General features: G+C 44.3%; 1 protein-coding gene across 1 annotated transcript in view; it reads right to left on the bottom strand.

The window, feature by feature from the left end:
- syt9b (synaptotagmin IXb) overlaps window positions 1-9,464 on the bottom strand; it is a 75,984-nt gene extending 66,520 nt beyond the window's left edge. The window contains exon 1 of the mRNA XM_067993597.1: window positions 9,317-9,464. Coding sequence (XP_067849698.1) covers window positions 9,317-9,464 — 148 coding nt within the window. The remainder of the gene's footprint in view (window positions 1-9,316) is intronic.
- Window positions 9,465-12,816: the final 3,352 nt, after the last annotated feature.

Raw genomic sequence — 12,816 nt, 5'->3', positions numbered from 1 at the left:
CCTCTGGTTATCGACTCTCCTGCCAGTGGAAACAGTTTCTCCCTATTTACTCTATCAAAACTCAGAATTGAACACCTCTATTAAACATTCCCTTAATCTTCTCTGCTCTAGTCTCTCCATGTAATTAAAGTCCCTCATCCCTGGCCAGCATTCCTCCCTCAACCAAGACCACCAAAAGCAGATTAACTGGCCATTCATCCCATTTACACAGTATTACATAGAATGTAAGCACAGAAACAGGGCATTCGGCTCATCAGGTCTATGCCGGTGTTTATGCTCCACACGAGCCACCTCCCTCCCCTCTTCATCTAACCCTATCAGCATATCCTTCTATTCCTTTCTTCCTCATATACTTATCTAGCTCCCCCTTAAATGCATCTATGTTATTCACCTCATCTACTCCTTGTGGTAGCGAGTTCCACATTCTAACCACTCTCTGGATAAAGAAGTTTCCCCTGAATTCCCTATTGGATTTATTAGTGACGATCTTATATTTATGTCCTCTAGTTTTGGTCACATCACAAGTGGAAACATTTTCTCTACGTCTACCCTATTGAACCCTTTCATAATCTTGAACACCTCTATCAAGTAACCCCTCAGCCATCTCTTTTCTAGAGCATAGAGCCCCAGCTTGTTCTTTCCTGATAGGTTAAACCTATGGGACAAACCTTTGTTTGTGGGACCTTGCTGTACGCAAACGTGTTGCCTACATACAAGAGTGGCTGCACTTCAAATGTATTTCATTGGTTGTGAAATGCTTTGAGACATTCTGAGGCACTTTACAGATGTAAGTTCTTTCTTCTTCATATAAAAAGTGAGAAATGACTAAACTGCACACAGTTGGTTAGGAATGTGCCCTGTGGGGAATTCTGACTATAACTAAACATTTTAACACTCCATAAACAAGCTATATCATGAAGCCACACTCAACACCGATACACATATAAGCCCTTTCCTTAACAATTCTTAAAATACTGCAATTATTATTCCTAGCCATCTGTTACTTTCAGTGTAGGCCAACTATCAAACACATTTAGTAAATCAAAATATAAAGTCGTCCACAAATATCAAGGACTGATATACTTCAGGCTCACTACAATTCCTACAGCTGTGGCTATCTCAGTTATACAATCAAAGGACCTTGACTTTGAATTTTTTCAGTGTAAGAAAGAACTTGCATTTCGAAAGCGACTTTCACGACCTCAGGATGTCCCATAGCACTTAACAGCCAATGAACTACATTTTTTTTCAAGTGTAATCACTGTCATGATGTAGGAAACGTGGCTGTCAAAATTGCGCACAGCAAGGTCCCACAAACAGCAACGTGATAATGACCAGCTAATCTGTTTTTAGGTGTTGGTAGAGGGATATGTATTGGCCAGGGAGAAGTCCCCTGATCTTCTTCTAAATAGTGCCATGGGATCTTTTACGTGCACCCGAGAGGGCAGACAGGGCCTTGATTTAACGTCTCATCTGAAAGACGGCACTTCCGATAGCTCAGCACTCACTCAGTACTGCACTGGGAGTGACAGCCTAGATTTTGTGTTCAAGTCCTTGGAGTGGACTTGAACCCACCACCTTCTGACATCCTATTTTTTAATAATTAGCGTGCACTTATTATTACTTACAAAAAGCTTGCTCCTGATGCCCATATTGCAATGAGGGTGGAGTGCTGAAGCAAAGTTTTCACAATCTACGGATGTGTGCAAATTCCTACCTAGGCCCACATTTAACTAAAAGGTACAGTAAGTTCTGGCTCCAAAGTGTCTTTATGTCCATCGTCAGACGTTGCACCTTAATGCATCAGGGCCATTTCCAGATCAATGCAAGCAAAATAAGCAGCTTAATGTATGGTGCTCACCTAGCTAGAGCAGAGTCTGATAGAGATCTAGGAGTAATAGTTGACTCAATGCTGACCATGTCCAGTCATTGCAGACCAGCAATCAACAAAGTAAACAGAATGCCAAGCTATATTGTCAAATCAGTAGGCTATAAATATGAGGCTGTCATTCTGTGCTGTACAGTGCTGCAGCGAGGCCACATCTTCAACATTGTGTTTAGATCTGGTTACCAAGGCAAAACTTGGACTCTTCCACTTCGAAAGGAGGTGACTGAGCGAGGTCCTTTTCGAGGTGTATAAAATACTAAGTGGAATCGAGAAAGGTTAATCCTGAGCTCTATTTCAAGTTAATCCACAACTACAGGACACGGCGAGGTAGGTGCAAAGTTCAGGACTGACATTAGGAGTGCGTATCCCAGGAATGGTCTGTTGGTAGGAGGAGTGGAGACAAAAACTCTGGAGAGATTCAAGGGGCAGATAGATACTGCGATGGGGGGCAACCAAGGACAAATTTCCAACTGTCAGCCACCCATTACTTGCTTGAAAAACAGGCAGCTGACTGTTGAAAATTGGGGTGGGGGGGGATGGCGCCGGGAGGTGGGGTGGGGGGAATCTTGGCTGCCCATTGGATGCCTAAGGCCCACCTGATGCAATTTTTGGGAAAGCCTGCAAATTGGGGGGGGGGCAGAACATCTGCCTGTTTTGGGCACGAGATTGCTTACCAGTGCAAATCAAGGTCCCACATGGTCGTAGGACCCTAGTTGCAATTTTTAGGTATAAATGGGCAGAGCACACACCCCGCACAAAAAGGGGGAAATTCTGTGCAGAACTACTACGACCCACTGCCGGCGCATCCTCGACACCCCCCGCCCCAAGATTGGTTATCCCCCCGCGCCCCCCCACCACACACCCAATCTATCATCCAGCTGTCCTCTCCCTCCCCCTCCCCCCACCCCCCACCAACACAGCCAGTGAGCTGCAGCAGAGCGTCCATTTGAAATCCGCACCTTGCCCATTGCATTCAAATAAGGCCTGAACCTGAAAATGGTCACGGGCTTCAGATGCAGGCAGCATGGCTGCTCCAATTCTGAGCGGAGGTTGAAAATCCCCAGCTCCCCCCCACCATAGGTGTCTATGGAAGAACGACGTAGACTGTCAGGATGGCTTCCCTCACTTTTACTTCGTGAAGAGCCAGTCCGATCTCAAGGAATAGACTGGGGCAAACATCTAATTATGAGATGAGCATTTCCTAATTTCAACAAATTCCTTTGACCTGTTACATAGAATTTACAGCACAGAAACAGGCCATTCAGCCCAACTGTCCATTCTGGTGTTTATGCTCCATACGAGCCTCCTTCTACTCTACTTCATCTCACGCTATCAACATATCCTTTTATTCCTTTCTCTCTCATGTGTTTATCGAGCTTCCCCTTAAATATATCTATGCCAGTCGCCTTAACTACTCCTTGTGGTAGTGAATTCCACATTCTCACCACTCTCTGGGTAAAGAGGTTTTGCCTGAATTCCTTATTGGATTTATTAGTGACTATCTTAGCAAGGCTTTTGACAAGGTCCCACATGGCAGACTGGTCAAAAAAGTAAAAACCCATGGGATCCAAGGGAAAGTGGCTAGTTGGATCCAAAACTGGCTCAGTGGCAGGAAGCAAAGGGTAATGTTTGACGGGTGTTTTTGTGACTGGAAGGCTGTTTCCAGTGGGGTTCTGCAGGGCTCAGTACTAGGTCACTTGCTTTTTGTGGTATATATTAATGATTTGGACTTGAACGTGGGGGGCTTGATCAAGAAGTTTGCAGATGATACAAAAATTGGCCGTGTGGTTGATAGTGAGGAGGAGAGCGGTAGACTGCAGGAAGATATCAATGGACTGGTCAGGTGGACAGAAAAGTAAAAAATGGAATTCAATCTGGAGGAGTGTGAGGTAATGCATTTGGGGAGGGCAAACAAGGCAAGGGAGCACACAATAAATGGTAGGATACTGCGAGATGTAGAGGAACAAAGGGACCTTGGACTGCATGTCCACAGATCCCTGAAGGTAGCAGGACAGGTAGATGAGGTAGTTAAAAAGGCATACGGGATACTTTACTTTATTAGCCGAGGAATAGAATATAAGAGCAGGGAGATTATGCTAGAACTGTACAAAACATTGGTTAGGCCACAGCTTGAGCACTGTGTACATTTCTGGTCACCACAATACAGGAATAATGTGATTGCACTAGAGAGGGTACAGAGGAGATTTACGAGGATGTTGCCAGGGCTGGAGAATTTTAGCTATGAGAAAAGATTGGATAGGCTGGAGTTGTTTTCTTTGGAACAAAGGAGGCTGAGGGAAGATTTAATTGAGAAGTATAAAATTATGATGGGACTAGATAGAGTGGATAGGGAGGACCTATTTCCCTTAGCTGAGGGGTCTGTGACCAGAGGGCATAGATTTAATGTAATTGGTAAAAGGATTAGACGGAGCTGAGGAGAAAAGTTGTCACCCAGAGGGTGGTAAGGGTCTGGATGTCACTGCCTCAAAGGGTGGTAGAGGCAGAAACCCTCAACTCATTTAAAAGGTACTTGAAGTGCTGTAACCTACTGGGCTACGGACAAAGTGCTGGAAAGTGGGATTAAGCTGGATAGCTCTTTTTCGGCCGGCACAGACACGATGGGTTGAATGGCCTCCTTCTGTGCTGTAACTTTCTATGATTCTATGACTCTATTTATGGTCTTTAGTTTTGGACTCCCCCAAAAGTGGAAACATCTTCTCTACGTCTCCCCTATCGAACCCGTTTTGAATATTGAGGTTAGATAGCTCTTCAATATATTACCTCTTATGCTGTGTGCTTGCATTTCCCCTTTGTTCTTTGTAAGTGGCTGCCAAGGTTGCAACATGCAGAACAGCATAACATTCAGGAAGTGTATCTGCTATAAGAGAAAACAAAATGCCACTCCAAAAGAGAAAGAAAAAACGTGCATCTATAAAGAACTTTATGTCCTGAGCATGCCAACCAACCAATGGAGTGCTTTAGAAATGCAGTCACTGTTGTTACATAGACAAATGCAGCAGCTAATTTGCCCACAGCACAGTCCCAAAAATATCAAATGAATGAACGACAGGATAATTGCCCCAAATTTCCTCAGGAATCAGGGCAGCGTAATTGGAGAGGGTGGAAACTAGCAGAGGGAGGTGTGGGGGCGGAACTTGCTTATGTCGCGACTGTGCCCCATTAGTCCTGTGCCAGCAGTTTCCTCAGCCAAAGGTGGGAGGTACTTCTTGCATCCTCGCCCTTCCCAACTGATTTTTTTTCTAAAAATGTCATGGAAAGTGGGGTAACATCCCCTGTTACAATTCCTGCCAGTCCCACCCTTGGAATCCCCAGTGTGCTACACACTTGCGAGATACATTTGTGCAGTACATTTCTGCAGTGGAAGTGGGACTTGCATGCATATTCCAGGCTGGGTTCATGGACTAGAACACTCCAAGTGGCTTCCTTATACATAAGCCCATTTCAAGTGCTTGCTGCTGCTTTCAGCCGCACCTCCCGGCTTTACACTCAAGTGGCCAGCCGGCACGGCATGTTAAGAACCCTCCCAACAAGCAAGCAGCCAAGGTGCACTACTAATGACACAAGCAGCCACCTGACCCCAGGAAGCCTGGCCGGGCCAGTTTCTTGGGTCATTGATGGGTCGGAATTCTGCTCCGCCATAGGTACAGTGGTTATGTGGGATGCTGGTTTTTCAGGTCCAAGCTGTTTCTGGTGCAGTGCTGGCCAGGATAGCTGAGTAGTGTCCAGCTACTCAGTCAGGCATGACATTGGTCTAATGTTTCATTTAACTCCTTCAGTATTGCATCAAAGTGTCAAGTTGGACTGGCTCTCATTTGTCACGCTGCTTGTCTGGATCCAGTGCTGGATGAGAAAAAATTTCTTCCAACTAAATACTGGGAAGACCGGAGCCTATGTCTTTGGTCCCCGCCGCAAACTCCGTTCCCTAACCACCAACTCCATCCCTCTCCCTGGCCACTGTCTGATGCTGAACCAGACCGTTCACAACGTTGGCATCCTGTTTGACCCTGAGATGAGCTTCTGACCACATATCCGCTCCATCAGCAAGACTACCTACTTCCACCTCCGTAACATCGTCCGTCTCTGCCCCCGCCTCAGCTCATCTGCTGCTGAAACCCTCATCCGTGCTTTTGTTACCTCCAGACTGGACTATTCCAATGCTCTCCTGGCCGGTCTACCATCTTCCACCCTCCATTAACTTGAGCTCATCCAAAACTCTGCTGCCCATATCCTAACTTGCATCAAGTCCCATTCACCCATCAACCCTGTTCTTGCTGACCTACATTTTAAAATCTACCTCTTTGACCTGTCCTAATACCACCTTACGAGGCTCAGTGTCAAATTTTGGTCTGATTATGCTCCTGTGAAACGTCTTGGGATGTTTTACCACGTTAAAGGTGCTATATAAATGCAAGTTGTTGTTGTTGATTGTGGAGCTGAACTTCCTTCCAATGTAAATGGGAGCCAAATCATATTTATTCAACACTCTGGCTCCTGCTTTCAATTATAAACAAGATACAAGCTACTTTGGTTTAAGCATTTAAAGTTGGTTTCTGTCACCCTGCATTTATGTTGTTCAATTTGGTTTCTATAAATTGACAGTAGGTTAAACTGTGCCTACAAGTCTGCCATCACTCTACAGAAACCATGTGAACAGCCAGGACCTAGATCCCAGATAGAAACAGTAACGGAGGCCATTCCACCCTTCATGCCTATGCCAGCTCTTTAAAAGAGCTAGCCAATTAGTCCCACTTCCCGTTCTTTCCCCAGAGCCCTGAAATTTTTTCCTTTTCAAATATATATCCAATTCCCTTTTGAAATGTACTGTTGAATCTACATTCACCGCACTTTCAAGCAGTGCATTCCAAATCTTGACTATCTCCCGGAATATGACTTGAAAGACCAATATAAAAGGCCCTGTACTCTGCCCAGCAACATACCTTAACCTCAAGGTAACAATAAAACTACTCCTTGCTGCTCTAGTGACTTGTTTTTTCATTTCACAAGCCAGCTATTCTTATAGCCTCTTAATATCTTGCTGACAAATTAGTGCCAGCGTATCTGGAACGACAAGTAATTAAGTGTTGTTCATCAGCACCTACCAGGAAGTGGGATAGGAATGGTCCAAATTAATTTCACTTCGGGCTCGCAGATAAAGGAAGCTTTCATCGTAGCAGTCTGGGCTGGATTCGAAGCTGCAGCCCAGAGGTTAAAGTTCAGTACTGTGCAGTTTTAGTCTCCTTATTTACGAAAGGACATAATTGCTTTGGAGGCAGTTGAGAGAAAGTTCACTCGACTGATTCCTGGGATGAGGGGGTTATCTTATGAGGAAAGGTTGGACAAGTTAGGCCTGTGTACATTAGAGTTTAGAAGAATGAGAGGTGATCTTATTGAAACATATAAGTTCTTGAGGGGACTTGAAGGGGTAGATGCTGAGAGGATGTTTCCCCTTGTGAGAGAGACTAGAACTAGGGGCCACAGTTTAAAAATAAGGGGTCTCCCATTTAAGATGGAGATGAGGAGAATTTTTTTCTCTCAGAGGGTCGTGAGTCTGTGGAACTCCCTTCCCTGAGAGCGGTGGAGGCAGGGTCATTGAATATTTTTTAAGACTGAGTTCGATAGATTCCTGATTAACAAGGGAGTCAGAGGTTATGGTAGGTAGACGGGAGAGTAGGGTTGAGGTCACAATCAGATCAGCCATTGATCGTATCAAATGGCAGAGCAGGCTCGAGGGGCTGAATGGCCTACACCTGCTCTTAATTTGTATGTTCGTATGTAAAAGCATTCACTATCCAATCCCCCTCCCCAAAGCTGATATATTAGTTGTTACCACAATGATAGCTTGGGAGTACTATATATATATAATTTATTAATAAAACAAATGAAACGCTGTAATTTTTTTTAGAAATGGCTACTATATTCATAGAAAGTAAAGACAGTTTAACTTCAAGAAATAGTTGGCTATACTTATAGAATGCATCTTATAAAGTTCATATGTTCCAATGCAACTAAACAATCATTAGACGTACATCATGTGGAATTAAAAGCTCGCATGGATCATAATGTAACCGCCCCCCTACCCCCGCTAGAGAGCTCAGATAAATGCATAAATTGGATGATTAATAAAGCAATCACTGTGATGATGATTCTCCCCTCTTGCCAACACACAAAGAAAACTTGGCTTTTCTGTGATATGCATTTTATGGGAATCAAAATGGCAAATAATAGGGCGTGGCTACCATATATACAGCTGCAGATAAATTAATAGTAGATCTCTATTTAACATTGCCCCCAAGGCCGTTTAATAACGAATTTATGTGAAAAACGTGCAAAGAATGCAAACATAACAATAGTTTTGGCTCTAAGTTTGGGGCTGAAACCCCGGTTTAGTTTCAGGGCGGACTCTCCCGGCTGCCTGGGCGAGGATCCAGTCACTGTTCTTGTTTGTAAAACATGAACTGTGTCCGATGGAATTTTGTTTAAACCATTAGCTGATCGATTATGTCTAGAGATTCAGCCGACTGTGAGTCTAGGGTTGGATGATTAGAAAACAAAAAGGCAACGGAACGAATGGCAGATACCGATTGATATGGTTGCAGTTTAAGAGCTTGTGACGGCGGTGCTGCACCATCAAGGCCCTACTCTCCAAACTTAGTTCCTCAAAACACAACCAAGGCCTCCCTCCCCTTCTCCCCCAAGGCAGTCCGGATAGGGCTAATTTTAACACAACTACCAATTGAAGAGAGGAATCAAAGAATGAACTACATTATTAGACCATTTCCATAGTGCATAAATGTTATATTTTAGTGCATCTGGACAGTTTTAAGAAGCTATATTTTAGCATAATATATTCAAACAATAGGCTTCCAATCGGCGATAATATAAACCAACTTCATATAGTTATCTGATATATTTAAACTAAAATATACATTTGCAATTGCCGATTAGATAGTCTTCGAGTTCACTGCCATATAAACTTGGAAACACACTTGTTAGCGCTCACTTGGCCAAATGTTTGCTTAACTAGAGACCAACGCAAATGGAGAATGCAAGTTAATGTTAAAGCGCCGAGGCTTTGAATGCCGTGTTCCCGCAGACTCGAGCTATGCAACATCACCATGTCCATGACAGTCTCATGCAAATCTCTACAATGATACGCCGTGAGATGTTATTAGTTCATTAATGTCCAGATTTGGTCAACGTTGTGTTTTAGTTTAGGTTGATAACTAATCTTTGCATCGCCACTAACTACTTTAAACAGTGTAGAATTCAGTGGGATTTTGTACAATGTAAGACTCCCCTAGCAGTTTATATATATAAAGGTTAATGTATTCATCCACATAACTAACAAGATAAGAATTTGCCCCGCTTGCACTTTTAATACAAGTAATCCCGATGTGTCTGTTGTACCTGAATCTGTATGGCGTGGTCGGCCTCGATCACGGAGAGAATAAGAAAAATCCAGGCAGCTTTCGTGTTCCACCACCCCTTTAAAGCAGAGTTCGGTCACTATATTGAGCGCTTTCTGACAAAGCTCGTCCTCTCTGTCTCCAGTCATTTCCCATCAACATCCTTCTTAATGGGGCTCAACGGCCGCTCGGCAGGACAAGGTAGAGTGTCGCCTGACCGCTGTCCTCCCAAGATTAAAGCTTCAGCACCATGGACAGCACCACCGGTTCTTCCCTCTCCCTCCCTCCCGCCCACCCCCACCTTCCTTGGCTGGGGTCGGCAGCCTCCGTGCTTCTAACCTCACCCCGACCAAGCTCGCAATCTCTCTCTCCCTCTCTCTTGTGTAGAAGCAGCTTTTGGTCTCTTGTCTTTCAAACCTGCTCCCCACCCCACCACCCGTCTCCTTGGCCCGCCGGAGGCAGTTTTGAGATGATCAGCGCCGAATAGCAGGTCCACCCCGGTCCATGCCTGAATCCCAGTCAGCGGTCCCTGTCCATTGGCGCCGGTTGTGAGCTGCTCACGTACATTGGAGATAAATGGCTTCCAACCACTGCTGCTAGCGATTACTTAGCAGATGTGATCGCCAGGGATTCGCAAAGCTACCCGCCTTAAAACGCCGTGCTAATTAACCAGTGCGGTTTATCTTCAGTTCCCTCCTCCGCGGATTTCAGAAGAATTTTAACCCCTCTGAATAAAGTTTACTCAGTAATTAAGGAAGCGATGGGGTCCTATGTCCCTTATCTACTTGGCGATACTCTTAACATGTATTATCAGTGCACGCTGTTTCTGTTCTTTAAACCTTCTAGTTTATTGTTTTAACACTTGCCTCTCTTTGCCCCACCTTGCTCAAATGAGAATATCTGAGTTTCTACATCCCTCTCGCTTTTAAATATATATATTTGTATATTTATATATAGACGTCTGGCAACACCAGCAAGACGGGACATTCTGGGAAGTGTTGCGAAATGTATTTTGCAAAAAAAAACTCTAGGAGGAACTAGGAGCCGGTAACAGACGGTGAGGAATAAAAAATCATAGGGGTGGTGAATAAGTTGCCAAGTGTTTGAACGCACAACATAGTTTCTGTGCAAGTATTGGAATATATTTTCAAGAAAATACTGGAAGAGGGAGTTGCAGATATAAGAGAATTACAGTTGCACATTGACTCGGTTCTACCCGTCTCATGCCAGTCCCAAAATAAAAACAGAAAATGCTGGAGAAGCTCAGCAAGCCAGGCAGCCTCTGTGGAGAAAGAAACAGAGTTAACGTTTCAGGTCGAAGACCTTTGGTCAGTCCTCGTTGAGTTCAGCACTAGCTGTGCGGACAGCAACCCGCAGACGGGACCTAACAGTTGAATGGAATTTGCATTAAAGGATGGGACGACGTTGCCCGTCAACCCTGCTAACTGATCGAATTTGAAATTAATATCAATTGGATTTTGTCCCAAAATACCCCTGGAATCCATGGCCCTTGTATATGTTCAGTGTGAGAGGTTGCAAGCCCTGCATAGTTACCTGAAGGGGCTGCTCCTCAACTTTTGGTTACACTTTAGCCCCACACTCCTGATCATGGAATCATAGAATGGTTATAGCACAGCAGGAGGCCATTCAGCCCATCGAGCCCGTGCTGGCTCTTTGTAAGAGCAATCCAGTTAGTCCCATTCCCCCACTCTTTCCCGGTAGCCCTGTATTTTTTTTTCCCTTCAAGTATTTATCCAATTCCTTTTTTGAAAGCCACGATCGAATTTGCTTCCATTACACTTTCAGGCAGCACATTCCAGATCATAACAACTCGTTGCATAAAACTGTTTTTCCTCATGTCACCTTTTGTTCTTTTGCCAATCACTTTAAATCTATGTCCTCTGGTTCTGGACCCTTCCGCCAATGGGAACAGTTTCTCTTTATTTACTTTATCTAAACCCATCATGACTTTGAACACGTCTATCAAATCTTTGGACACCCGATGCGGAGGGAGTTGGGTAAGTTGGAGGAACCTCTCTTGGGCCTGCTCCTGGCTAAAACAGAAATTTGTAGGGGGGTGGAAGTCATTCTGGCTGTCTGCCTCTCTTCCGTGACATTGTCTGTGCCCAGGTGATCTTGGAGAGGGAGCATGCGGTGTCATAGGAACACGAATAGGCCATTCAGCCCCTTGAGACTGTTTCACCATTCAATGAGATCATAGCTGATCTGTATCCTAACTCCATTTACCCTCCATGGCTCCATATCCCTTAATACCCTTAGCTAGCAAAAATCCATCAATCTCAGATTTAAAATTATTAATTGAGCTAGCATCAACAACTTTGTGTCCATCCACCGGTAAGCTTGATGCCTTCCACAACCGGTGGGCACAGCAGGGTGTCGAGGTGATAGGTTGATATCCACAATCACGTTATGATTTAATTATTATTTATATTTGTTCCTGTATTGTACAGAGTTATTATTGTTTGTTTCATATTAGTGATGCCCTACGGCACTTGCCTTAACGATTTTTGTTCCCGCCTGGTGACACTGGAGCACCCAGTATCACCCCCTACAGGAAGTCAAAAAAGGCCCAAAATGCCCCTCCCTCCCAGCTAACACACACATTCACCTCGAGAAATTGAGGCCAGAATGAAATGAGCCAAAACCTCAGCGGCGGTTAAAATACTGACTTAGCCTGACCTATACGCAGAAGAAAAATGTATTCTCCCCAGCAGCAGTCACGTTTCACGTAATGACCCTGTCATTTTCTAATTGAGATAGACATTTAAGTGGCACGTAGTCCATACAGTTTTAAATAAATGGATCATTGCAGACAAATTGTTGCTGTTGGGTGTCAAGTTACTGAGAACTGCTGGACCAGGAGGAATAGAAAGAGGATTTGGATTCAGCCCAAGCGGGAAGGTGCGTCAATTGAATATGAAGCGTTAACACTTCGGCCCCCTTTCCCCGAAAAGATGGTATGAGGTGTCCGCCAAAACTAACTCAACTTGATGTAACTGTCAACCCTAACTGTAAAGGGTGTCACAAAATACAACTTTGGTGAGAGAATCAAGCTAAGACGGATGGAAAGAAAGTTGTTTCTTTTATCTAAAATAAAGTAAAAAGTTTTGGTTTTCATCTCCGTACTTTACGGAAAAGTAAGACTATGCATCTTACCAGTAGTGTCTTGTTCCATAGATCTGGCTGGTTGTGGGTTTTCGGGCAACAGGTAGGATTCTTTGGGCAACATTTCGAATAGCAGAGGTTCCTTTTTTTTCGGTCAGGGAAATTCAGTTTCTAACCATAGATCAGGATAGAACAGAAACTTCCACCTTTTCTGAACTGTCCTCTTGATTTCCCTCTCACGCTTGAATCTGAATGAATAATTTCTGAAGCGCGGTCCCACCACAGAGCTGCATCAGTTGGATTTCCTGGAGATGGCGAGTGTTAAAAAGCCATCGGACAAATCAGCCCACATTTCCACTTTAAAAAGAAACAACT

Source organism: Heptranchias perlo, chromosome 12 (assembly GCF_035084215.1).
Source record: "Heptranchias perlo isolate sHepPer1 chromosome 12, sHepPer1.hap1, whole genome shotgun sequence".
Lineage (NCBI taxonomy): Eukaryota > Metazoa > Chordata > Chondrichthyes > Hexanchiformes > Hexanchidae > Heptranchias > Heptranchias perlo.
This window is presented reverse-complemented; position numbering and strand designations above follow the sequence as displayed.